Genomic DNA, 25,263 nt, shown 5'->3' with positions numbered 1-25,263 from the left:
CACAGGTTCAGTCCCTGGGTAGAAGGAAAAAAGATTCAAATCCCTGTACAGGGCATGTCCTTGGAGTAGAAGGAAAAAATTACCTCAACGATTTCTATTATTCTCACACTCAATTTGTTGAGGCTTCTTTGGGAGAATGGCATTCTATCATGTATACTATCATGTAAGAATTGAATCGCCAGTCTATGTCTGACGCAGGATACAGCATGCTTGGGGCTGGTGCATGGGGATGACCCACAGAGATGTTATGGGAAGGGAGGTGGGAGGGGGGTTCATGTTTGGGAACACATGTAAGAATTAAAGATTTTAAAATTAAAAAAATAAAAAAATAAAAAAAAAAATACAACTATAATTAAAAGTAGTAAGTAGAAATGCCAAGGGGAAGATACCTATGTCGATTCTTTAAGGTTCAGTCATGTTCAGCCAAAACAACAGAAAGCATTCATGAAACAAATGTTACATGGATAATGTAGTGATCATTAGTAACTTTTCCTTGCTTTCCTTTTCCATAATACCCTAGACAAGTTTCTAATTTTTATTCCAAATTATTTGTTTACCTATGGGTGTACTTACATGGGGGTGATTATACTTATTTTGTGGAATTGCTTTTCAATATGTATTTGTTGAATGGATAAACATTACTATTAAGTAAAGTGTAGGGTAAACTCAAGTAAAATAGATAGACCACAAAACTAGAAATCTTTTCCACTGTATGTCTTCTAATAATTCTATGGAAAGGTAAGTTTTGATTATGGAGGGTGATTGACTCCTTGGAATAAAATCCCTTGTCTCTTTTATTCTTTGGTTTTGGTTCAACTTTTTGCCCACTATATTTATTAATTTAAAAGAAAGAAAGAAAGCAGGATCCCCAGGTTGCTACTGAGAGGGTGGTAGTGCAGGATGTGATGAAAACTGAGAATTTAAGAATGATAATATTAAGGAACTTCCTATGGAGAATATGTTGGTGATTGAATTGTTTTGATAGCAATAAGTAATACTAAGTTGATTTGGGGCTCAGAAGACAATTGTCAATCAGCAACCTGATGGCACAGAAATCATTGTTTCTTAAGTTTCACCTAGCTCAGGAGAGGAGTAGTCTCAGTTGGAAATTAAAAGAAAGTAAATACCACATCCTAAAGCTTAGGGGAGTTTTCACTTAAAAATAGTCTATCCTTGGATAAGTAAAACATATGAAATAAGATTTATAATGAGAACTTTTCTCAATATATATAAAATATACAAGGAATTTTTCCTTTGGTGCCCTCTGTTTTGCTTTTTTTGTTTTGCTTTTTGTTTCCCTCTGGAAATGTTTGTCAAAACAGGTGATTGCTTTTCCAATCTTTTTTTGAAAGTATTGTTATTATGATTCAGTTTCTTTTTAGGCATCTCCATTACTCCCTGGCTGATAAATTATACATATATTAAATTTTTAAAATTCATAGTCTTTCCTTCTACACAATATACACAATTGAGAGTTCAGAAATATGGAGGAAATAAGCAATCTAACATGAATACAGAACAAATAGTGAGGCAAATGTGGGGAAAAATGAGGCTTGTTTTTGATTTAGGCAGGAAATACCTATGAAGGTTACTAAAGCTTAATTCCTACTAGAATCATCAAGGATCTTCTTGCTATAGGGTATACAATCTCATGATAATAATAATAATAAATAAAATAATACAGCTTCTGATTGAATCTTATTATGTGGGAGGTAGCATAGGCATTTTACATATATTATATGAACAAAACAATATTGAGGTGAGGCAGGTCTTATAACCTCTATGGGCACCTGTTGTGGACTCATTGAGAGATTTAATAATTTGTTCATATCTATAGTGATGGGATTGGGATTTTAACTGAACCCAATAGGGCTTCCCTGATGGCTCAGTTGGTAAAGAATCCGCCTGCAATGCAGGAGACCCTGGTTCGATTCCTAGGTCAGGAAGATCCCCCGGAGAAGGGATAGGCTACCTACTCCAGTATTCTGGCCTGGAGAATTCCATGGACAGTCATGGGGTCACAAAGAGTTGGACATGACCAAGCGACTTTCAGTTTCACATGACCCCCAAATCAGTCTTTTGCTCACTGGCAGATAACTAGTTTTACATATTACTAGAACTCCAGACAGAGGAGGTAATTTTCTATTCTGTTATTTTGCTGTTTCTGTTCATTTGCTCAGGCATGCTCAACTGTCTGCAACTCCATGGTCTGTAGCCCGCTGGGTTCCTTAGTCCATGGAATTCTCCAGGCAAGACTACTGGAGTGGGTAGCCATTCCCTTCTCCAGAGGATCTTCCCAACCCAGGGATCAGACCGAAGTCCCCTGCACTGAAGGCCGATTCTTTACTATCTGAGCCACCAGGGAAGCCCACATAGGGAGAAAACAACTAACAAATATCCTGCTAATATTTTCTGGGCCCATGGAGGGAGTGATATATAATCCACTATTACCTCTTTGTATTGAGACAAGGCCAGGCTTTACAATCCTTCCCAACATAGGCATTCAGGAGCTCACTGCCAATTTTTCCAAGTTTATGCCCCAATGAAGTCTATTTGTAATTTCTGATAAAATAGATCCCTTTTTTAATGATGAAAGGTATTATCAGAATCTTCAAAGTCAACAACACTGCGTAATGCAATTTTGCATTCTCTGTAAGTTTCCCAATGAAATGGTGTTGCAATGAGAAAGACTACTGATGAGAGGGGATACAGAATATAGAATGAGTAATTACTTACAACTGGAGAATTCCAGGGGGCAGGAATGTTCATCCATTGGAAAATTGTGCAACTGTAACTGGCACTCAGCATCAATTGTCAGCCTAAGTAGAAAGATGTGATGCAAAGGTTTTAGATAGCTTAAAAAATTTTAAATATGTATTAGCACACTTTCTAATAACCATTTATTTTTATTCCTGGACAGTATCTCACCCATTCTTATTGATAATACAAAGTGATCCTCACTGAAGAAATTCACCAAGTCCAGGATAAAATTGTGTAAGATTTAATGTCCATTTATTTTCCCAGACTAAACAATAAAGTCTCACTGACCTCAACTTCACTATTCAATACTTATTATCCCATATTTTTTTGGCAAATTAACTGCACACATGGGATTGCTCAGTGAATTCACTTAACTTACTTAATAGAACAAACTCTTTTTAGAACTTAAGCTCATTTACTGTTTGCATGTAAATGAATGCAGATAATTCTCAGAACTTATCTGCTAATTACAGCAGAACCTTCTGCATGTAAGTACTTGTAAGCTACTAGATTTAAATTACTATATGTGAGTTTAAAAATACCTGTGTTTCACAACAGAGTATTAAGTGTCCTTACAAAGGAACACTATAGAGCAATTATATAGGATGTTACAGAGCTGAAGAATATCTAGTAGCAGTCAGATGTTAAACGCACAGATGTATCAGAAAAATGTCTGTCATGGATTCCCTGAAAGATAGTGAAAGTAAAGTCGCTCAGTCGTGTCTCACTCTTTGAGACCCTGTGGACTGTAGCCCACCAGGCTCCTCCACCCATGGGATTCTCCAGGCAAGAATACTGGAGTGGGTTGCCGTTTCCTTCTCCAGGGGTTCTTCCCGACCCAGGGATCGAACCTGGGTCTCCCACATTGCAGGCAGACACTTTAACCTCTGAGCCACGGGGAAGCCCTCAGAGGCCCTGAGGTGCTTACTAAACATACAGACTTTCTTTCCCGATAGAGGCCAGAGCTCTAGGAGGGATAAAATTTAAAGGAGTCCTAGACGTTTTGACCACATTTGGGGAAGTATGACTATAATGTTAAATTGTGATGGTGATAGGTTGATGATATTTTAAATTTCATATTTGTTAGCTATACTTCTTATAATTACAGTTATCAATCTTAACATTAAAAAATTTATCTTATAAACCTTTTATATTAAAAGTTCAGCATGAATGTAATTTTTCTATGGTATAATAGAGCAATTACTGGTCCTAAGATATAACTAATCATCATTGAGCCCTTAATTGCCAGCATGGCACTAGGTAAGGTGAATTTTTCTCTCATTCAGTAAGTGTTATTATGGCTTTATTGTACGTGGACTTGTCCGAAGTGACAAAGCTAGTGTCATGGGTGAGGTGTGAGCCCAAGACTGTGTCTCCAAAGCTGGAAGTTTTTATCATTGTCACTCAGTAATTACATGCTCTTCCAAAGAAAAGATAAGCTTTATTCATAAGTGAAATTATAATTAAATTTGATATTTTATTAGTATCATTTCTTCAAATTAAACTGGAATTGCTAAAATTGAAGATAATACAGATTGCAGATAGTTACACAGATATATATCTATGCACATATATACACATTTGTAACTCATTATAGATAAGCAACAAGAATGAAATAATCTCTTTATATAGATTAGCAAACTCATTCAAATCTTGAATGAATCTCATGAGTGATAATTTTGAGGTGGCTTCCATAATTAAATATTGTATAGCGTTTCTCTAAGTTAATAGAAGTGAAAAATAACTATAATATTATGGGAATGATAAAGGGACTTCAGATAGCATAACTTTACTTAATATTTCAAAAGCTAGACTGAGCTCTTATTTAGCAGAAAAAATTTGATTTCCAGTAGATTCTAATTCCAGTCATTGCTACTGCTAAGTCACTTCAGTCGTGTCCGACTCTGTGCAACCCCATAGATGGCAGCCCACCAGGCTCCCCCATCCCTGGGATTCTCCAGGCAAGAACACTAGAGTGGGTTGCCATTTCCTTCTCCAATGCATGAAAGTGAAAAGTGAAAGTGAAGTTACTCAGTCGTGTCCGACTCTTAGCGACCTCATGCACGGCAGCCTACCAGGTTCCTCTGTCCATGGGATTTTCCAAGCAAGAGTACTGGAGTGGAGTGCCATTGCCTTCTCCACTTCTAATCATTACCTCACATCTAATTTAATAAAACCCATGATGAAATCAAAACATATGCAATGAATTTCTTTTGCAATTATGGCTGTTTTTCCTACTAACTGATATAACTCTGATGACAGGAGCTATGGATCCAGTTTAAAGTATTGAATTTTATATCTTGAATATTTACATATGGCATAAAATATACATCAGAAGGGCATTTAACATGAAATATTTTGAAGCTGTAAGATCCTGGACACAAAGATCTAGAAGAATCACATTATTCATATTTATTACTGAAAATATATACAAATAATTTAAACGTCTGCTGGTGCTTACTTTTTTATTAGGTTCTATGTTAAACACCGGAGAAGGCAATGGCACCCCACTCCAGTACTCTTGCCTGGAAAATCCCATGGACGGAGGAGCCTGGTAGGCTGCAGTCCATGGAGTCGCTGAGGGTCGGACACAACTGAGCAACTTCACTTTCACTCATTGGAGAAGGGAATGGCAACCCACTCCAGTGTTCTTGCCTAGAGAATCCCAGGGATAGGGGAGCCTGGTAGGCTGCCGCCTATGGGGTCTCACAGAGTTGGACACGATTGAAGCAACTTAGCAGCAGTTAAACACTTTGCATATCACTCCATTTAGTCCTTATTACCACTCTGTAAGGTAAGAATCATTAAGTCTATTTTATAGAAATTTAAAATGAATGAAAGGTGCTCAGTTGCACTACTAGGGTAGGAGCATATGTCATGGCGGTAGAGGTACCTCCTTTGCCAATAATCCCCATCAATTCTCACCTCATTCCTCTAAATAAAAATGTAACTAAGAAAAAACATCATACTTACCATACAAATAAAACTTGGGGATAATCCTAGCAGCTAGACCCCTGCTACCAGATAGCTGCCTCTAGTCCTGTACATATTCTGAAGAGTTACCACTCCTGTAGAAATCCTGGAGAACTGCCCTAATACCTACAAATAATACGATTCAGGAGCTTCCCAGGTGGCCTTATTGGTAACAAACCCGACTTTCAGTGCAGGAGATGTAGAAGATGCGGCTTTGATCCCTGGGTTGGGAAGATCCCCTGGAGGGGGGCATGGCAACCCACTCCAGTAGTCTTGCCTGGAGAATCCTATAGACAAAGGTACCTGGCAGGCTACAATCCATAGGGTCGCACAGAGTCAGACACAACTGAAGCAACTGAGCACAGGACAGGAGGATACAGAGCTAATCATCAAAGCCAGATTTGTCTGATTCTTAGGCATGTGTACTTATCTATTATGCTGACTTCATAATATACTCTCACCAATGAGAAACTTCAACATAAAAAATTCAAATGTATGCAATTATGAAGTGCTAAGATGATGGCATTAACTTAAGTCAAAAACCTGTCTAATGTTGGCTTAATATTTAAGTTCAGAAAATAAATGATACCTCCTCTTAAAGTTTTCCCCAAGAATATCTATTCCAAAAATAGCAAAAAAAAAAAGTCAAATAGCCTATCAATGTAGTGGGGAGTGGATGTTGCGAGATGGAATTCATTCTAGTTATACCATTGTGCAGCTAAAAAGTAAAGGATGTACAGATTCCCACATCAAAAATTCTCCTTTAGTAATGGTTTTCTTGGAAACAGAAACATTTCCAAGCATATCAACTCCTAAGTATGACTATTTTTTAGTGTCCATATTTTAAAGTAGCAGGACATACACATAAAAGCCAAGACTGGTATAAAGGTTAGATGATCTCATAAAGGCAAGGGAAATTTCATATCCCTGTGAGAAAAGAGTTCCTATATCAGTCACAGAAAATGTTTTAACTGTATCCTTTGAAAAAGTTCATTGCTAAGAGAAAAGAAAAAAAACAAACAAACCTAATTTTGTAGCATCACATACTATTTTGCTCAAGCATGCCAATCCTGATTTAGGTTTGACATTTTAGCTCTTTTTGTTCTAAGAGAACATAATTGATCTTTGTTTTATTCCCAACAATTACTCATTTCCTTTTCCAAAAGAATACCTTAAAGTGTAGAGCACTCGACCATCATTCCAAATTCTCAGCATCCTATTAGGGGTGGTTATCCAGTGTGCATCTGCCTTTTTGGAATTTCTGAAGAAAGTGTCTGGAATCCAGATTTTCCCCACCATGTTGCTATTCAGTCGGAGGACTTTAATGGTGCTGTTAAATTTCAGGCGTCTGTCATACCATGTTTGGGCAAAAAATATATCGATTGTATATTCCTATTTTAAAGAAAAAGGTGAAATGGAACATCCTTAATATAGTAGGACTGTATTATAGACCATTTGTTTGTATTTATCATTTATGATCTCATTGCCAATACAAAGCAAAGCTCCTTTGGGTTTGAATGATCCAAAAGAAAGCAAAAGCTTGGCTAAGGAGACTCACCCATCTTTTATAGACAAGTTAATACATTATGAACAAACAGACCTGTGTAAATGAATTCTGGCAAAAATTCATAGCCTTAATACAGTTGTTTGCATTTGGTATTTATGGGGAAGAGTTTCTCATGTTATTTTTGGCCAGCTAATTCTTTGTTGTGGGGGCAATTTTGTGTATTTTAGGATGTTTACTAGCATTCTTAGCTTCTACCCACTAAGTGCCAATAGCACCAACAAAAAATCCCACCCCCAAGTCGTGACAACCAAAAGTATCTCCAGATATTGCCAATTGTCTTTTGAGGAAATCAGTTAGTCAGCTTCAAAAAACCACTGCTACAGAGTAAAACAAAGTCCAGAACACTCAAAAAGAGTTCTAAACTAGAACTCTGGAGTTTAGGTTGCCTTGTAATAAATTGAGGACACCAGAAGATCTAAGCAGTGTGAAGATAGAAAAGGGGGAATACACCCTATACAAAAAATACTTTGTGCCCTGTCTGACAGATGGCAAACACTCAGTGTAAGGTAACTAATTTTATTTTTTTACTATTACAATTGTCTTTTTTTCTAAATAAGAAGAAATGCACCAATTAAAAGATAATCTTTATTACTGTACTAATGTCACAAAACATATTCAAAAAGTGCTATGATGACAAGTAACTCTAATGATTATCCTCATGTACACAATTGACTTTAATCAAAGAAAAGAAAGTTTGATGTGAATTAGACCTGGAGCCATAACACCCAAGATCTATTTGGCTGTCATATTTAGATTTTATTTAGTATTATTTTACAGCTTGATTTTAATCTGTATACACACGAGAAAATTAATGGAAAAAATCCTTAGTGTTCTGAGAGCATGACCCTAATGTTCTTAGAATAGGAGAGTTGAAGAATGGAAACCATCCATATTTCCTAGTCCCCTTAGCCCATCATCATTTTTGAGGAAGAATACACATCAAAAGAAAAAAAAAACAAAAAACAAAAAACCACCAGAAGCCACAGGGAGATTGTTTATTTGCCTAAGAAACACAGCTTGTCAGGATCAGACTAGAATCTCCTTCCTTTGCCTGATTTCTGTTGTTCTGGATTGTATCCTTGCACTTTTGCCCTGTATCTCCGTGGAACTGGCTGCATTTCCACTGGGGTAAGTCATACCACTTTGTTTACAATTTAATTCTATATTTGTAGTCCACAAGTAATGGAAGGGGAACCTGTTTTGCCAGTAGATAGAGCAACTCAAGAACGTCTGACCTACATTTTGGCCAACACAAACACATTTTAAAAGTCTTTAAACCATCATTTCACAAACTGTGATCCTGGGACAGTAGTTCCGGGTACCAGTATTCCTGAAATTATTAAGTTTTGTGTTAAAATAGACTACATGTATAACTGATTCTTCTTAGATGTTCACAATCTTCATCATAATTCTAAACAGTCTGAGAAACATGTTGCCATTTGTTTCACGGTTAAACAAGCAAACCTATTTGCATGGAGGGTGCAGGTGGTGGTACAGGTTTTTTAATCAGCCTCATTGACGGCAATAAATGTTCTTTTGTATCTGATTCAGCAGAGTGTCCTTATTGCTTATTTGGTAAATGGTGTTTTAAAGCTACCCTATCACTAATGTTATGTTAAACTGTTCTACTCTATTCTACTCTACCCTCTTCTGCCCCAAGCTAATTTGTTATTTCAGATTTTGATAGAAAGCTTTATACCAAAATATAGTTACATTTGTTGTTAAATCTAATGCACTATTTCTCCTCTGAGAAACAATTCTGATTTGAAGTATGACATCTCCACACCATGAATGTTCTAAAACATAGTAAAGCACTCTATTTTATTTTATAGTAAGCAGTACCTACCAAATAAGCAATGTGTTGAATTTTAAGATTATAGCATTTTACACAAGTTAATTTTATACACATGATCATATTTAATTTTTAATACAAATCATTAAAAAATAATTATATTACAAGAGGGAAAAAAGATATGAAAGGTTCTCTCTCTTCCAATTTTGTAAGGATAGTCCTTGTTATTTCCATGATAACACACTACCTCTCTAGTTTGTAAATGAAATAAATAATTAGAAACTTACCATATTGATAGCATTTACTGGACCAATGCTATTCACATACATGTCTGTGTGAATTAATGTTGGTTTCACTGCAAAGAGAACCATAGAAATATATGCATATGAAGAAGCATAATGTTTTAACACTTTAGCCCTTGTTATTCTAGAAATATTTATTTTGCTACATAAGAAGTGATTTATTCACAACCAATGTGGAGTTAGTGATTAATTCACTACATTTAGCTATTTGCTTTCAAAGAAATATCTCCTTTTAAGCACATTAAGGCATTAACTAAGCATAGCACAGTTTTGAAACTGATTTTCTTTTTAAGACTATATAAAAATGAATAAGTAAGAAAATACTGCACAGATTTTCTTCTTCCTTCTTCATATATCATGACTTTTATTATTTTTTTCTTAAAGCTCTTGAATCGATTTGGGCATTGTAACCTGACATGCCCCATATAGAAAATAAATAACTATTGTGTGACCTAGAGAATAAACTGCATTAGAAATATGAAGTAGACATAAAAAGCAACAAGTATTATGAATTGTTATTGAAATATTGCTCCCTGTTGATTCCTTTTATGACCACTTTATCCTCATTCACCTCTAGCCAACACAAAATCAATCTTCCTCAATGATTTAATGAATTCCGTGACTCATCAAATGAGAAAACCATATGGAAACCCAATACACACCTATTTGTCAAAGAGGACTGATAGTGAAAATCTTGTAGTATTACATCCATGGTCTAATGAATGCGCTCCATTTTCATTTAATATTTAATGAACAAGGATTCATAACATCATTCTGGGCTTCAATTCAATACGTACACCTCCCTCATCTTTATCCATTTTCCTTGAAGTGCCATGCTCTAATTCTCTGTGGGGGATTGGACTCTTCACCTATATCCTTGCCTTCACAATAATGAGGCTATTTCTCTGACTCTGAACTTTGAGCGTGACCATTTGATTCACACTGGTTAATAATATATGGACAAAGGTGAGTGCGCTAATTCTAATTCCAAGCATTAAGCCTTATGAGCTTCTATTTTTTTCTCTTACTCTTTGCTATCATCATGAGGATACTTCTAGCTAGTCTGCAGGTCCCAGGAGGAGAATGAGAGTAAAGCTTTCTTAAATGAACAGCCTCCACCTGGCTGACCTTAGATTAGGCCACCCCCAGCAAAGTGGCAAATAAATGCTAATTACTCTATACCTCTGAGATTTTGTGCTTGTTACACAGCTATAGATAATCAGTATGCCCTTCCTTTCTTTTTTTTTAACTAAGTTTTACTAGAGTACAGTTGATTTTCAATGTTGTGTTAGTTTCTGCTGTACAACCAAGTTCATCAGTTATACCTACAGATACCTACATCTACTCTGTTTTAGGTTCTATTCTCCTTTAGGTCATTAGAGATTGAGTAGAGATCCTTATGCTATACAGTAGGTGTGCACTTGTTTTTGGTGTTACTTCATAAAGAAGCTGTCACTTTTTTCTATAGTCTCTCAGTTTAGGAAATTTTACATTGCTATTTCTCAAGTTAGCTTGAAAATCATCTTTCCTCATTTTGAACTTATCGATGCTTCATCTACTCCCAGACTTGAATGCAGTTTATTGATTATTTTTACATTTAGTAAAAGTATCATTTACATCCTTCTGGTTATTGAAATAGGCTGATGCTTCGTTCTAATGTGGTAGGTGTCTTCGTTTGTATAAAAACCCACATCACAAGAGGCTTTAACATACCTCCTATATCCGGTCGAAGCTTATTATCATATCCTTCCAGGAGATTGTTTAGGATGACTGTGACATCACCCTCTGGAACTTTGGGAGTCAAGACCCATGTTTTGTTAGAAGCATAATCTTCATAGTCATCATCAGACTTTTGTCTAGTGAGGCTAAGAAAAAAAAAAATATTGATCAAGAATCACATAGACTCCATCCAAGTTGACTTTTAGTCACAGACCATTGGTGGAAAATGATAAACAAAGGAGGGCGGTGGGAATGTGTTACAATGGACTGCAGGGAAATTCTCAGCTGAGGTTTAGTCTAGCTAATTAAACTTCACAGACAGATTAAAATCTATTCAGGGGTACTCACTGGCTTTCCAGGATGCTCTGTCCTCCCATCTATAAATAGAACATGCTTTACCAGTTATCTTTGCCTTGTCCTTAGTTGATGTTCTTCCTGCCCACCTGCCCAACTTCACAAAGCACTTATTAAGAAACAAATCACAAGAATTTTGCTGAAAGCAGTGCTTAAATGATCATAATCTAGCCTAGGCGGTTCAGCATAATGTCGACTTCTTTCTCCTTTGAGAAGTTAACTTGTTCAACCTATTAATGAAAGTCAGAGGCTGATAATTAGATTCACTCCCACAAACCACCAGACAAATCTCTTCCTCCTCAATTGAACTACTAAGGAGAGCGTCAGTCTTGCTGCGTTTTCTTCCTCCCGGGTGTGTGTGTGTGTACTTTCCTCCCCTCCCTTGCACTGAAAGCAAGGGTGGTTCATTGATCCTTGATTGCTAAGAACCTGGTACTATGAAGAAAGACACAGCTGTAGACTTTAAAACACTCTTTATTATAGTAAAAGTTCCTAAGCTGGAAATTCATACTAATGGTTAATGTACTATTTATATAATCACAGAAATCAAATTATCTATTTTGAATGATCAAAAAGTGACATAATATTCTGTGATTCAGTTTTCTATGCCAAAACCTGTCAGAAAAACCACAACTAAACCCAAAGCTAAGGCTGATTTTGGAAGGATATTGAAATTCCTATAGTTTGTCTCCTCCCTGCCCCAAACTCCATGCCCCCGCCCCTGGCACACACATACACATAAGATGATCATAGTTTCCAGACCTAGTGGGAGTGCAAACCTTGCCATTTTCATCAATACTCAGTAAATATTGGTTACTTTTGATGTTTATGGTGAAATTAAAAATTACAAAATACTTTCTCATACCGATCCGCATCTTCAGTTTATTTGCTTAAAGATATGGTAAGAATGAATCTTGCCAGAAATCAAATCACTGTCACATTACCCTGAATAAACATCATGTTCTCAAACCATGTATTATACTCAATTGATATATATATATATAGATATATATTTGTATGTATAGACAGATAGATGACTAAAGATGGTAAGTGAAAGCTGATTTTGTGATTAATTTGGTTTGAGAATGAGGATGGGAGATGAAGTTTTAAAAGTAATCACTGGCATGGATCAACTTAGTAAGTAATCTTTTTATCCCTTCAAAGCTTTACAATAGGAAATATAAAAACTGAGTCACACACTCTCATGAAACCGAACATAGCCAGTCTTAAATCTTGCACTTCAGTTAGCATAAGAACTTAAACAAAATTTTAATTTCATAGATCACCCACAGAGGGTATGTGTGAAGGGCTGGACAAAGCTTCAGCCAGCACTCAAAACTACTTCAGTGCAGGCAGAGAGCAGTTGTCTCCTAGGAAAATTCCTCTTAAGCCTCAATTCATCATTTCTCTAGAGCACTGATGAACCCTGTGTAATAGAGTTCTAATCCTATGACCTGAATCTTACTAGTTAAAGAAGAAAAAAAAAGTTATCTGATAAAGAAAATTTCAAATCCCTCTCATAACTCAATGAGAAAAGAATGTAGTTGACCCACTGGATGTTGGATGTCATCATTATGAAATTTTATCTGTTTAATTTGTTCAGGGAAAGTGCATTTTCAAAAGAATCTCAATCTCTTGCTTCCTTTCTCCTGAAGCCTCTCTCTCTCCCTCCCTCTTTCCTCTCTGAAAAAATGTACCCTATCAAAGTTTCTTAAAGGAAAGGAAATATATGTTAAATAGCTATGTTTATTCACAGTACTTACTCATACTAGCAAATAAATAATCCAAGTATGATGGTGCCATGTTACCTGTATTACTATTTTCTAGAAAACCAGGAGGAAAAAAAAAATGAAGTGAAAAGAAAAGGGATACTTCTTTAAAGGAACACTACTTTCTAGAATTTCACCTAGTAATTCTCTTGGAGTCATCATCTGTTGGATGCCAAAACAGTAATCACATAGATTATCTCAGGTAAAAGTGTCAGTGACAGATTTGGTTATACTTTAGGATGCCTACCTAGCCACAAAGAGGTAAAATGGAGTAGAGAAATTAAGAGCATATACTCAGGAGTTAGAAAGTACCAGGTTTGACTTCTGGCTTCATATCTTGCCTGTCACTTACTCTTTTATGACCTTGGGCAAATGATTTAATCTTGCTAAGCTTCACAAAGTTCTCACATTTAAAATAGAGTTAATACTAGTATTCTATCACATTTTTTTGTGCAAGATAATGCTTGCTTCCCTGGTGGCTCGGAGAGTAAAGAATCTGCCTGCATTGCAGGAGACCCAGGTTCAATCCCTGGGTTGGGAAGATCCCCTGGAGAAGGAAATGGTAACCCACTCCAGCATTCTTGCCTAGAGAATCCCATGGACAGAGGAGCCTGGTGGGCTACAGTCCATGGGGTCTCAAAGAGTTGGATATGACTGAGTGACTAACACTTTCAAGATAATGCTTATTAAGTGCTCAGCCCAGTACCTGACACATAGCCCTGAAAGTAGATTTATATACAAAGTTTCAGCCTCATAACTAAAACCTGAATCTTCAGACACTGCTTCCAGACTTTGATCTAATACGGGCTGAGAAGAACTAAAAACAGATGTTATCCAGGAAGAAAAATAATGAACCCCTACATTATAAATAAATGAAGTTTTTATTCTTTAGTGTGTTCCCAGCTGAGGTCTAAATTAATGGGGCTGATGAAAAATCTGGGATTGTTTCCAGATTTGTTAAAAAAAAAAAAAGAAAAAAGAACCTCTCTCATTGAAAATTGGCTGTTTCTCCAGAATTCTCTGGAGTTAAGGCCTCCTCACTTATAGATGGGAGCTCTGGTAATAATGACAATTAGATAAGGCATTCTGTGGAACTGTGAACTCCGTGAAAAAGCCTGGGCAGAAATAGATTGATAATGATGCAAGAAAACTGATTAACAGTTGTGTGCGCTGAGAACAAACTTGAACTTCTAGCTAAAGGCACCTACCTAAATGTAATGGCCTATGGAAGTGATTATTTCTTCTTGTACCCTTTATAAACTGAATATAATCTTGCAGAGGAAAAGGACTGAAATTAACATTATTCTTAACTTACCATAATGAAAAACATTTTTTTTTTTGTAGTCTGAGTGATAAGTCCTAAAAGACAGTGCCAGAAAAAGTTGTGAAGTTTTCATCTTTGAAAACTTAAAAAAAAAAAACAAAAAAAAAAACCTGTTAGAAAGCCATCCAACCAAGAGCCTTGGACCAACAGCATGAGAATTTCCTGGGAAATTTCTAGAGATGTAGAACCCTGGGCCAACCTGGACTCCTGAATCAGAATCTTTATTTTAACAGGATCTTCAAATGGTTCACAAGCATATTAAAAGTTGAGAATCTCAGTCACAGAGTGAACCAGGGGAGCTTACCCTTGTGTATTTGTGTGTGTGTGTATGTGTGTGTGTGCGGTATGTTGAGGTAGGCCCTTTAAAAAAGCACAGATTTCCAACTTTCTACTTTAGCTTTTCTGACTGAAATTCTCTGGTATAAATTAGAATACTACTTTTAATTTTCATCTTTACAGTTACATGCATGATTTGAGTGTAATGAGTTCATATTTATAATGAGAAAAATCAATTTAAGAAAAAAGTGACAAAAAAATAAATAGTGAAGAGATGAGAGGTTGCTCTCAATTAGACAGTAGATCTTAAATATCTGAATGTTGGTACATATTTTGGATACTTGACACTGTGAAGATAATCATGAAGTTTATACACTTTTACATTTTAATCCAAGTATTTCATATTTTCACAGATTCAATAAAGCTCTCAGTTTTGTAGGAAGAAAAATCTAGTCATTATACTTTCTTGGAGAAGGCGATGGCACCCCACTCCAATACTCTTGCCTGGAAAATCCCATGGATGGAGGAGCCTGGAAGGCTGCAGTCCATGGGGTCGCGAAGAGTCGGACACAACTGAGCGACCTCACTTTCACTTTTCACCTTCCTGCATTGGAGAAGGAAATGGCAACCCACTCCAGTGTTCTTGCCTTGAGACTCCCAGGGACGGGGGCGCCTGATGGGCTGCGGTCTATGGGGTCACACAGAGTCGGACATGACCAAAGCGACTTAGCAGCAGCAGCAGGGCAGTATAACAGCACACATTTGGATGAGAAACAATAAAAACATTTGTTTTCTCACTTCGGTATATTCACATCCATTGGTATTTGGCATCATAAATACAGGATATATATATATTTTTTTCTTTCTCTGCCTAAAATCTCTTCTTTCCACCTCCCAAAGTGCTATTGATCATGGCTTATTCCTTATAAGCTTTCAATTTTCAACATAAAAACCACCTTCTCAGCATCAGTAGAGGTCATTCCTCACTGTTTTCTCTGCCTCTGTTGCCCACCTGATCCTTCATATCTTCTCATCAGTCCTTCAGCTGCTTCATAGCATTTGTTACAATGTGCATTTACCGATTCACATACTGTCTGTTTCCAAACTACAAATTCCATGAGTGCATATGAAATTTACAAGTAAAATTTATGAAAAGAATCATTTTCTTCTGACTAGTTTTCCTAAGACAAATAATACCAACAATGGCTATTGTTATGTATTCACCATGTCCTACACATAAACTTTAAGGACTTCATAAATATTCTCCCACTTTTACCTTTAAAACCCTGATACTCCTATAAATATCTCCAGTTTACAGATGAAGAAAAACAGTGATATTTGCCAATAGTCGTTTAGTTTGCCAAAACCAAAATGTTTAACCATTATGCTGCAAGGGTTTGAGAAAGGAAATGGGGCCAAAGAATCTGCGATTTTACACTTAACAGAAAGTAAGATCATCTAAAACAAACGGTTGCTCAAGCTCATTTTCCCTTAGGACCATAAATTCGTTTATGCCTGAGTTCAATAAGAGTATGGCACCTTCAGCACAAAGTTAATAACATTCAAATTTCATAAACTTGCCATTGCAGATACCAATGATTTGATCTTCTCACACTGAGGAATAAAAGCAGAGCTCGTAATTTAACTTAATGGATGTGATCAACTTACTCTCTAGGTTCTTTCATGACTTGGGAAGCAGTGCATGCTGCAGTGGTAAGGCTTAAGTTTATTTCAAAGACCGTCCTCTAGCTACTGCAAATGGTGGACTTAGGTATAAAGTGTAGGAGCAGCTATGCTAGGTAAGCATATATCCCAGGGGGTAGAGGGGACTTAGAATCTGATCATAGGAGGAGGAGACTTCATTCTGTATATCCCTGAAGGATGAGGGATTCTTGAGCAACACTGTGGTTTAGTGAGAAGGAGAACTGGGGCACAAGCTGCTCTTTCATGTGTGGCCTTTAGTGGCCAGTGGAATTCTGTATCTCCTAGGGAGGACACGTAAGAACCTGTGCTTATGCACAGGGTGCTCTAGGCATAGCTGTGTACATGAATGTATACATGCACAGAGACTAGAGTAGGAGTAGGGGTATGTCTAAGGATCAATTCTGATGAATTGTTCTACTTACAGTGATGCCCCATTAGCTCATACCATGCTCAATTTTTTGATAATTAGGTCAGATGGAGGAGCCTGGTAGGCTGCAGTCCATGGGATCGCTAAGAGTCAGGCACAACTGAGCGACTTCACTTTCACTTTTCACTTTCCTGCATTGGAGAAGGAAATGGCAACCCACTCCAGTATTCTTGCCTGGAGAATCCCAGGGACAGGGGAGCCTGGTGGGCTGCTGTCTATGGGGTCACACAGAGTCGCACAGGACTGAAGCGACTTAGCAGCAGCAGCAGCTGTTGGTAAATGCGTTTATTTGACTAAGTCAACTATCAAGATGTATATATTCCAATGTACAAAGCGCAAACTATTTATTAACAATTGTTGAAGACCTATATCAAATAAATGACTGAGGGATTTTATTAGCAAAGATGAATTTTATTGCAAGTATCAGAATATTTGGGCTTCCCAGGTGACTCAGTGGTAAAGAATCCATCTGCCAAGCTGGAGATGCAGGCTCAGTCCCTGGGCCAGGGAGATCCCTAGGAGAAAGAAATGGCAACCCACTCCAGTAGTCTTGTCTGGGAAATTTAATGGAGAGAAGAGCCTGATGGGCTACAGTCCACGGGGCCACAAAGAGTTGTAAACCACTTAGTGACTAAATAGCAAACAGCATCAGAATATTCAGATTAAATTGGGAGGGATATATAATTTTAAACCTAGTGTAGTATAAGCTTCCTGGTGCTTCAATTCAGCTTCTCATCTATGCATTTAACAACTTGGATTCTTTCTTTCTTGTCCTTCTGTCCTCCATGGTATCAGCTTCAACCCAAAGATGGCATAATTGTATGATCAGAACTGAAATGAAACTTGCTCAGTCATGTCCAACTCTTTGTGACCCCATGGACTATACAGTTCATGAAATTCTCCAGGCCAGAATACTGGAGTGGGTAGCTGCTCCCTTCTCCAGGGGATCTTCCCAACCCAGGGATCGAACCCAGGTTTCCTGCATTGCAGGCGGATTCTTTACCAGCTGAGCCACAAGGAAAGCCTGTATGATCAGAAGATGCTAACAAAAACTTCCCTCTATGCTTCCTTATTTACATCCATGAAAAGAGATAAACTCTTCTAGATATTTAGTTTTCTAAAAGTCCCTAGAAGTTCTCATTTTGTGAATCACTAGCCTGAATACATATGAATTCATACATAAGAAACCAAATCTATGGCTAAAGGATGGGACTATGTTCATTATTTTGGTGTAATTATATATCCTACCACTAGTATCAAAGATGAAATCATCATCCCCAACGACATATGGACTTCAGAAACCAAATGAAAATTGGGATATTTAAGATACGGACAGAAAATGTGGAGAAGACAACCATAGCACTCACTAGGAACAGAAGGTGTAAACAGGAAAAAAAAAAGTCCATGTCAGGTCATATTCTAGGCTTATTATTGAAGTTCATTTTCTTTGGGCTAGCCCCCTCACTGTGATTTGCTGTTGCTGCTGTTGTTTATTTGTTAAATTAAAGTGAGAGAATATGGACCAGCTAGGACTCATGCACAGCTGAAAGGAAAACAATTTGGCATGATCTGCTAATGACGAACACATATGTATCCTATTGCCCAGAAAGTTTATTACTAGATTTAATCCAAAAAGAAATGCATAATGTACCTGGTACAAGACATGGATAAGAATGTTCATAGTTGCATTATTGATGATAGAAATTCATATAACATAAATAAATAGTAGAATGCACAAATAAAATATGGCATATTTACATAGCGAAGTGTTAGTCAATACAAATGAGTGAACTACTGCTATGTGAAGTACAACAAATCTGAAAACTTGAGTAGTCTCCCAAGCACAGCAGAACCCTAACTCTCTGCAGAACAACCATAGCTGAAAAAGACTGGAAACTATCAGGGTGCTTTTCACGTCTACTACATCCTTCTACTTTTCTGTATACTCATTCTCTTAATTTTTGAGGGTCTTATATTGAAACTCCAACTACAAATTTTAACTTATCCATTTAAAAAATAAGTACTATAGTGGAACTATCTGTAACTTTGTTCTGTATCTTCCAAGTCTCGTGTAAATGTATTATTATACTATCATAATTTTAAAAATAAAAAAGACAGAAAAAGAAGACTAGATCCTACCAGAAAAGATCTTCTCCACCTGAAGATATAAAGAAAGAACCACAGTGAGATGGGCAGGAGGGGCGGACTCACAATATAGTCAAATCCACAAAGTGGAAAATAATTGTACTGGAGTACAGGAGTGAGAGTTATGAGCCCCAAGTCGGGTTCCACAAGCCGGTGTTCTGGTGGATGGAAGACAAGCCCAACAGAGCGTGTGGCTTTGAAGGCCAGCAGGGCTTAATTGCAGGAGCCTCACAGGGCTTCCCTGGTGGCTCAGATGGTAAAGCGTCTGCCTGCAATGCGGGGGACCAGGGTTTGATCCCTGGGTCAGGAAGGGCCCCTGGAGAAGGAGCTGGCAACCCATTCTAGTATTCTTGCCTGGAAAATTCCATGGACTGAGGAGCCTGGTAGGCTACAGTCCATGGGGTCTCAAAGAGTCGGACACGACTGAGTGACTTCACTTCACTTCACTTCACTTTACAGGACTAAGGAAAACAAGAGTTCACTCTAACGGAGCACACAAAAACCTCATGCACACTGGAACCCAAGGGCAAGATCAGTAATTTGTTAGGAGCATGGGCCAGACCTAACCTGGTTTTGGAAAGTCTCCTGGTGTGAGCTATGGCTCACTTTGGGGACATAGAGGCTGGCATCAGATGTATTGCAGAAACACAGCAGCTGCCATATCAGCTCATTGGTACCAAGATCTGGCCCTACCCAGAAGCCTATGGGTGCCAGTCCTGGGATGCCCCAGGCCAGACAACTAACAGGGCAGGAACACGGCCCCAACCCATCAGCAGACAGGCTGCCTAAAGTCTAAATAGCCCAGCAGCATCTGAACAAAGCTGGGCCTGGCAACCAACCAGACTCAGGACCAACTAAGCCTACCAGACCATACACATAGTCAGATGCCACAGCAGAAGGACCCAAGCAGACTTCTTAGGGGAAACTCCTAAAGTGTATAGCTTGGGTGACCAGGGGGGACTGCTCTGCTGGGACTCATAGGATCTCTCCAAGGTCAAGAAACTGAACTATTCTACCACAGACATAAAAATACAAACAGCAGCTTAGACAAAACGAGGCAACAGATGAAGGAACAGGATAAAACCCCAGAAAAACTAAGTGAAATGGAGATAGGCATTCTACTGGAAAAAGAGTAAAGAAAAATGATCTAAAGATGATCAAAGAATTCAGAAGAAGAATGGACACAGAGAGTGGGAATTTACAAGTTTTTAACAAAGAGAAAACATGAAGAAAAACTAAAGAGATGAAGACTACAATAACGAAAATGAAAAATACACTAGAAGGATAAACAATATTCTCACGTTCTTGCTTGAGTACACTTTGCCACAAATAGGAAGCCATCTTCAAAACCTGAATTATTTGGACAAAGCTCATCCTGTACACTATACATCAATGCAGAATTTTTAGAAGGCAGTTAGCTGAAATGGAACTCCAAGTATGTTGCTCTTATGCAGTAAAAATTTTTCTACACGGTGGCAGAGCTTAGACACTCTACTTGCACTGTTATTGGACTGTGACCACATGGTGACAAATGAGGCCAGTGCAACTTTGGGGGCCACTCTCCCTCGCTCTAGAAACACACGGGAAGTTTGCCTTCCTTGCTATTTTCCGACTACTGACATCCAAGACCAGTTTTAACCACAGAAGATAGCAAACTATTAAGTTAATATCAGAGAGGAATATAATTATTTACCCTCAAAAAATAGTTCAAGAAGGAAATACTCTGAATTTCTTCATTTATGTGATGACTGTCATTCACCAGGAATGTGAAATGTCCAGCCTACACTGAATGACTGATACTAAGATCCCCTGGAGGAGGGCATGGCAACCCACTCCAGTGTTCTTGCCTGGAGAATTCCATGGGCAGAGGAGCCTGGTGGGCTACAGACCAATTGTTCTTACTCTGGCAGCATGTTAAAATTACCCAGAGGGCTTAAAAAAATAACAGTGCTGAAAGCTTACCGCTTAAGATACTAATTTAATTAGACTAGGATGAGATGGCAGCAATGATATTCACTAACTCTAAGGTGCAGCCTGGATGAAGAGCTACTGCAAGCGTATGACAGAGCTACTTGGACTTCCTTTTCTGAATAAACAGCATGTTGGTAACTGCTCTCAAGCAAGTCAAATAAATGTCACTACAGTGTTTCAAGGTATACTGAAAATTCAAATTAGCATCATTTTGAATCAAGATCCTATGTCTTATTAAGATCACTAACGCATGTACACCCGTGGTGGATTCATGTCAATGTATGGCAAAACCAATACAGTATTGTAAAGTAAAATAAAGTAAAAAAAAAAAAAAAGATCACTTTATATTAGTGTTTCCAAAAGTCTGAGACACTCGCTGCTAGTACCCAAAGCAATTTTAAGTGTCATAGATACACAGTTAAATGATACTGAAATCTATAATTAGAGTTTTCCTCATTTCAGTTTTCTACTAGCTCATCCAATCATATTAAAGATAAGTCTCAGTTTATCTGTAATGTGTCTTTATCCACATTCTGCAATTCGCTAACCTCCTTTCTCAAGAGGAGTACCAGCAAGCTTTACACCTCTGGTAGACAAGAATGTATAATGAAAACTTGATAACATTGTTGTGGCTTCACTGTATTTACTTTATGGTTTTCTTCTATTATGAAAAATGAAACTCATTTTCTGGGTTTAATTACTTTTGTTAAGTTTATTAAATAAACTAGTTAGATTTAAGGGCTCCCTGATGGCTTGGGATTCCCTAGTGGCTCATATGGTAAAGCATCCACCTGCAATGCGGGAGACATGGGTTCGATCCCTGCTTTGGGAAGATCCCCTGGAGGAGGGCATGGCAACCCACTCCAGTGTTCTTGCCTGGAGAATTCCATGGACAGAGGAGCCTGGTGGGCTAAAGTCCATGGGGTTGCAAGAGCAGGACGTGAATTAGTGACTAAGCATAAGCACAAGGTAGATTTAAAAGACATTGGTTTATGAAAAATAGTCAGTAAAAACATAGCCTAGTGTCACTGAAATGTGGCAAGAGTCACGAAGGTGGTGGGATTTGGGAAATAATGCCTTGTGAATTTAGATTTCTCTATCCTTCCGTTAATCAGCCTGTATTTGAGAATCTTTTGTGCAAAGTACCACTGCAGATGGAAAGATGTGCAAAGCACAATGCTGATATCAAAACACATCTCATCTATTTTGTGAGACAAATACCTGAACAGCTAGAAAAAAAATGCAACACTTAAATCACAGTGCAAGGCAATAACAGAAACATTGTCACATGGTAGAATGTGACTGATCTCTGTCTACCAGCACCTCCAATTTGATATGAAGGTTATTTCTATCAACATGCCCCTGTAATCAGTCCCACATCTCCCTTTCTATGGTAAGAGTAATATTTTTCTCTAGATATAAAACATTTGGGGGAACTGACAAAACATCTATTTCTGTTTTATTGACTATACCAAAGCCTTTGACTGTGGATCCCAATAAACTGTGGAAAATTCTGAAAGAGATGGGAATACCAGACCACCTGACCTGCCTCTTGAGAAACCTGTATGCAGGTCAGGAAGCAACAGTTAGAACTGGACATGGAACAACAGACTGGTTCCAAATAGGAAAAGGAGTACATCAAGGCTGTATATCGTCACCCTGCTTATTTAACTTCTATGCAGAGTACATCACGAGAAACTCTGGGCTGGAAGAAACACAAGCTGGAATCAAGATTGCCAGGAGAAATATCAATAACCTCAGATATGTAGATGACACCACCCTTATGGCAGAAAGTGAAGAAGAACTAAAGTGCCTCTTGATGAAAGTGAAAGAGGAGAGTGAAAAAGTTGGCTTGAAGCTCAACATTCAGAAAACTAAGATCACAGCACCTAGTCCCATCACTCCATAGCAAATAGGTAGAGAAACAGTGGAAACAGTGGCAGACTTTATTTTTTTGGGCTCCAAAATCACTGCAGATGGTGACTGCAGCCATGAAATAGAAAGACAGTTAACTCTTTGGAAGAAAAGTTATGACCAACCTAGACAGCATATTAAAAAGCAGAGACATTACTTTGCCAACAAAAGTCCGTCTAGTCAAGGCTATGGTTTTTCCAGTGGTCATGTATGGATGTGAGAATTGGATTATAAAGGAAGCTGATACAATATTGTAATGTAATTAGCCTCCAATTAAAATAAATACATTTATATAAAAAAAAGAAAGCTGAGCACCAAAGAATTGATGCTTTTGAACTGTGGTGTTGGAGAATACTCTTGAGAGTCCCTTGCACTGCAAGGAGGTCCAACCAGTCCATCCTAAAGGAGATCAGTCCTGGGTGTTCATTGGAAGGACTGATGTTGAAGCTGAAACTCCAGTACTTTGGCCACCTGATGCAAAGAGCTGACTCATTTGAAAAGATCCTGATGCTGTGAAAGTTGAAGGAGAGAGAAGGAGAAAGGATGAGATGGTTGAATGGCATCACCAACTCAATGGACATGAATTTGAGTAAACTCTGGGAGTTGGTAAGGGACAGGGAGGCCTGGTGTGCTGCAGTCCATGGGGTTGCAAAGAGTCGGCCACGACTGAGTGACTGAACTGAACTGATAAACTTTTGCTTCCTCTTGTAGCAAAATAGAAGGTAATAAACATGAACATTCAAAGTTGTCCTCTTATTTACAAGGGGGCAACAGGTGGATAGAAGAACTAATGTGTATTTTCTCATGGTCCCAGAACAAGAGGTCAAACAGTTCCAAAATAGTATACAGGTCCTGGAGAACCAGTTTATAAAAACAAAGCCTGGGTATGCATCCATTATCAACATGTATTCAGATATGTATTCAAATATACTTTAGATGTATGGACAATTTATATTGCTATAGTTTGTGTTATTCTGTCATAGCAAGAAATGAAATATTATCCTCATTTTGTTAATATACAGATGTTTGGAACTAGGAGCAAATCTGTTTAGGGGACTGACTGAATTTTCATTTTTATATGGAAATTTTACCAATATGTATACATCCTAGTGACCACGAGTCTGGGAATTTTTCTTTAGGGAAAGAAAAATTTTTTTTTTCTTTTCTAAAATTGTGCTATAATCTTTTAAGTTCAATTCATGCAAATTTGAACTTTGTTCCTGTGGTGTGACCACTTTTAGAAGACTATTCTTAAGTTTTCATTATTTGGCTCTCCCTAGATAAAAATCAGTGTGTTATCAATCACTTAAAATGTTAATCAAGTTTTAGGTTTCAGTTTTGTTGCTAGCAGTTTTCTTCCTCCCCTTCCCTCTCCCTTCATTACATGAATAGTCCATTTTATCTCTACTCTACATCAAGTAAATTTACATAATTAAGAATTATGAATACGCCAGAAGTTGTATATTTATTCACTCATTTGTTATTATTCACAGACAGCATCTATGAGCTGAACACTAGTCTCAGCACTTAGAAATATTACTTTTTTGCCTATGAAAATATAGTAGATGTTGTTTTAAAAAGTTCCATGCTGGCAGTAAACATAGAAAGTCCAAAATTACTTTTGTTCTTAGAAATCTGGAACAATGTAAAAGAAATTCCCAGTGGAATTTGAAATATCACAGCTCCACCCAAAGCTTAAAGGTGTTTTAAATCAGCATGCAGGCTTTATAGAGAAACTAAAAGTTTATATGATAGAAAAAAGGTCAATTTGTGTCACTTATATTTTTACAAATTTAGATCCTTGTCACGCAATAGGTTGACTGCTTTATCATTGTCGTTATAGGATAATGAATTCATATTTCAAAGAATATGTCTTAAGGGAATAACTTACTGTCTTTTCTCAGTAGTGAATTTTTACCTTTTTCAAGACATTGCAAACATGTTGCACACATTAAAAAAGGAGCTCCCACAGAATCCATGCTTCTCCCTGCACTGGCCCTATCATCTTTCTATCCAGTCTTTCCAATATCCTCAGGTACATGGTCACAAGTAGAATCAAAGCAGATCATATAACCATTAAGAAATGTATCAATTCAATCAAGAATGTATTCTCAAGTCAAATAAAGGAAAAAACTATTTTGTCTGGAAAACTGGATATGATCATATTTATGTAAGCATTTCTGAAACAAATTATCACATAAATATAAAATCCATTATTCTAGAATGTAAGTTTTCAATTCTCCCATGCAAATCAGAGTGAGGTGGT

At 37.5% G+C, this 25,263-nt stretch overlaps 1 protein-coding gene across 1 annotated transcript in view; it reads right to left on the bottom strand.

The window, feature by feature from the left end:
- GABRG2 (gamma-aminobutyric acid type A receptor subunit gamma2) overlaps positions 1–25,263 on the bottom strand; it is a 129,935-nt gene that overhangs the window by 87,286 nt on the left and 17,386 nt on the right. The window contains exons 2-5 of the mRNA XM_052643029.1: positions 11,108–11,259; positions 9,380–9,447; positions 6,905–7,125; positions 2,737–2,819 (exon numbers count right to left, since the gene is read on the bottom strand). Coding sequence (XP_052498989.1) covers positions 2,737–2,819; positions 6,905–7,125; positions 9,380–9,447; positions 11,108–11,259 — 524 coding nt within the window. The remainder of the gene's footprint in view (positions 1–2,736; positions 2,820–6,904; positions 7,126–9,379; positions 9,448–11,107; positions 11,260–25,263) is intronic.

The sequence above is a fragment of the Budorcas taxicolor genome, chromosome 7 (genome assembly GCF_023091745.1).
Source record: "Budorcas taxicolor isolate Tak-1 chromosome 7, Takin1.1, whole genome shotgun sequence".
Lineage (NCBI taxonomy): Eukaryota > Metazoa > Chordata > Mammalia > Artiodactyla > Bovidae > Budorcas > Budorcas taxicolor.
This window is presented reverse-complemented; position numbering and strand designations above follow the sequence as displayed.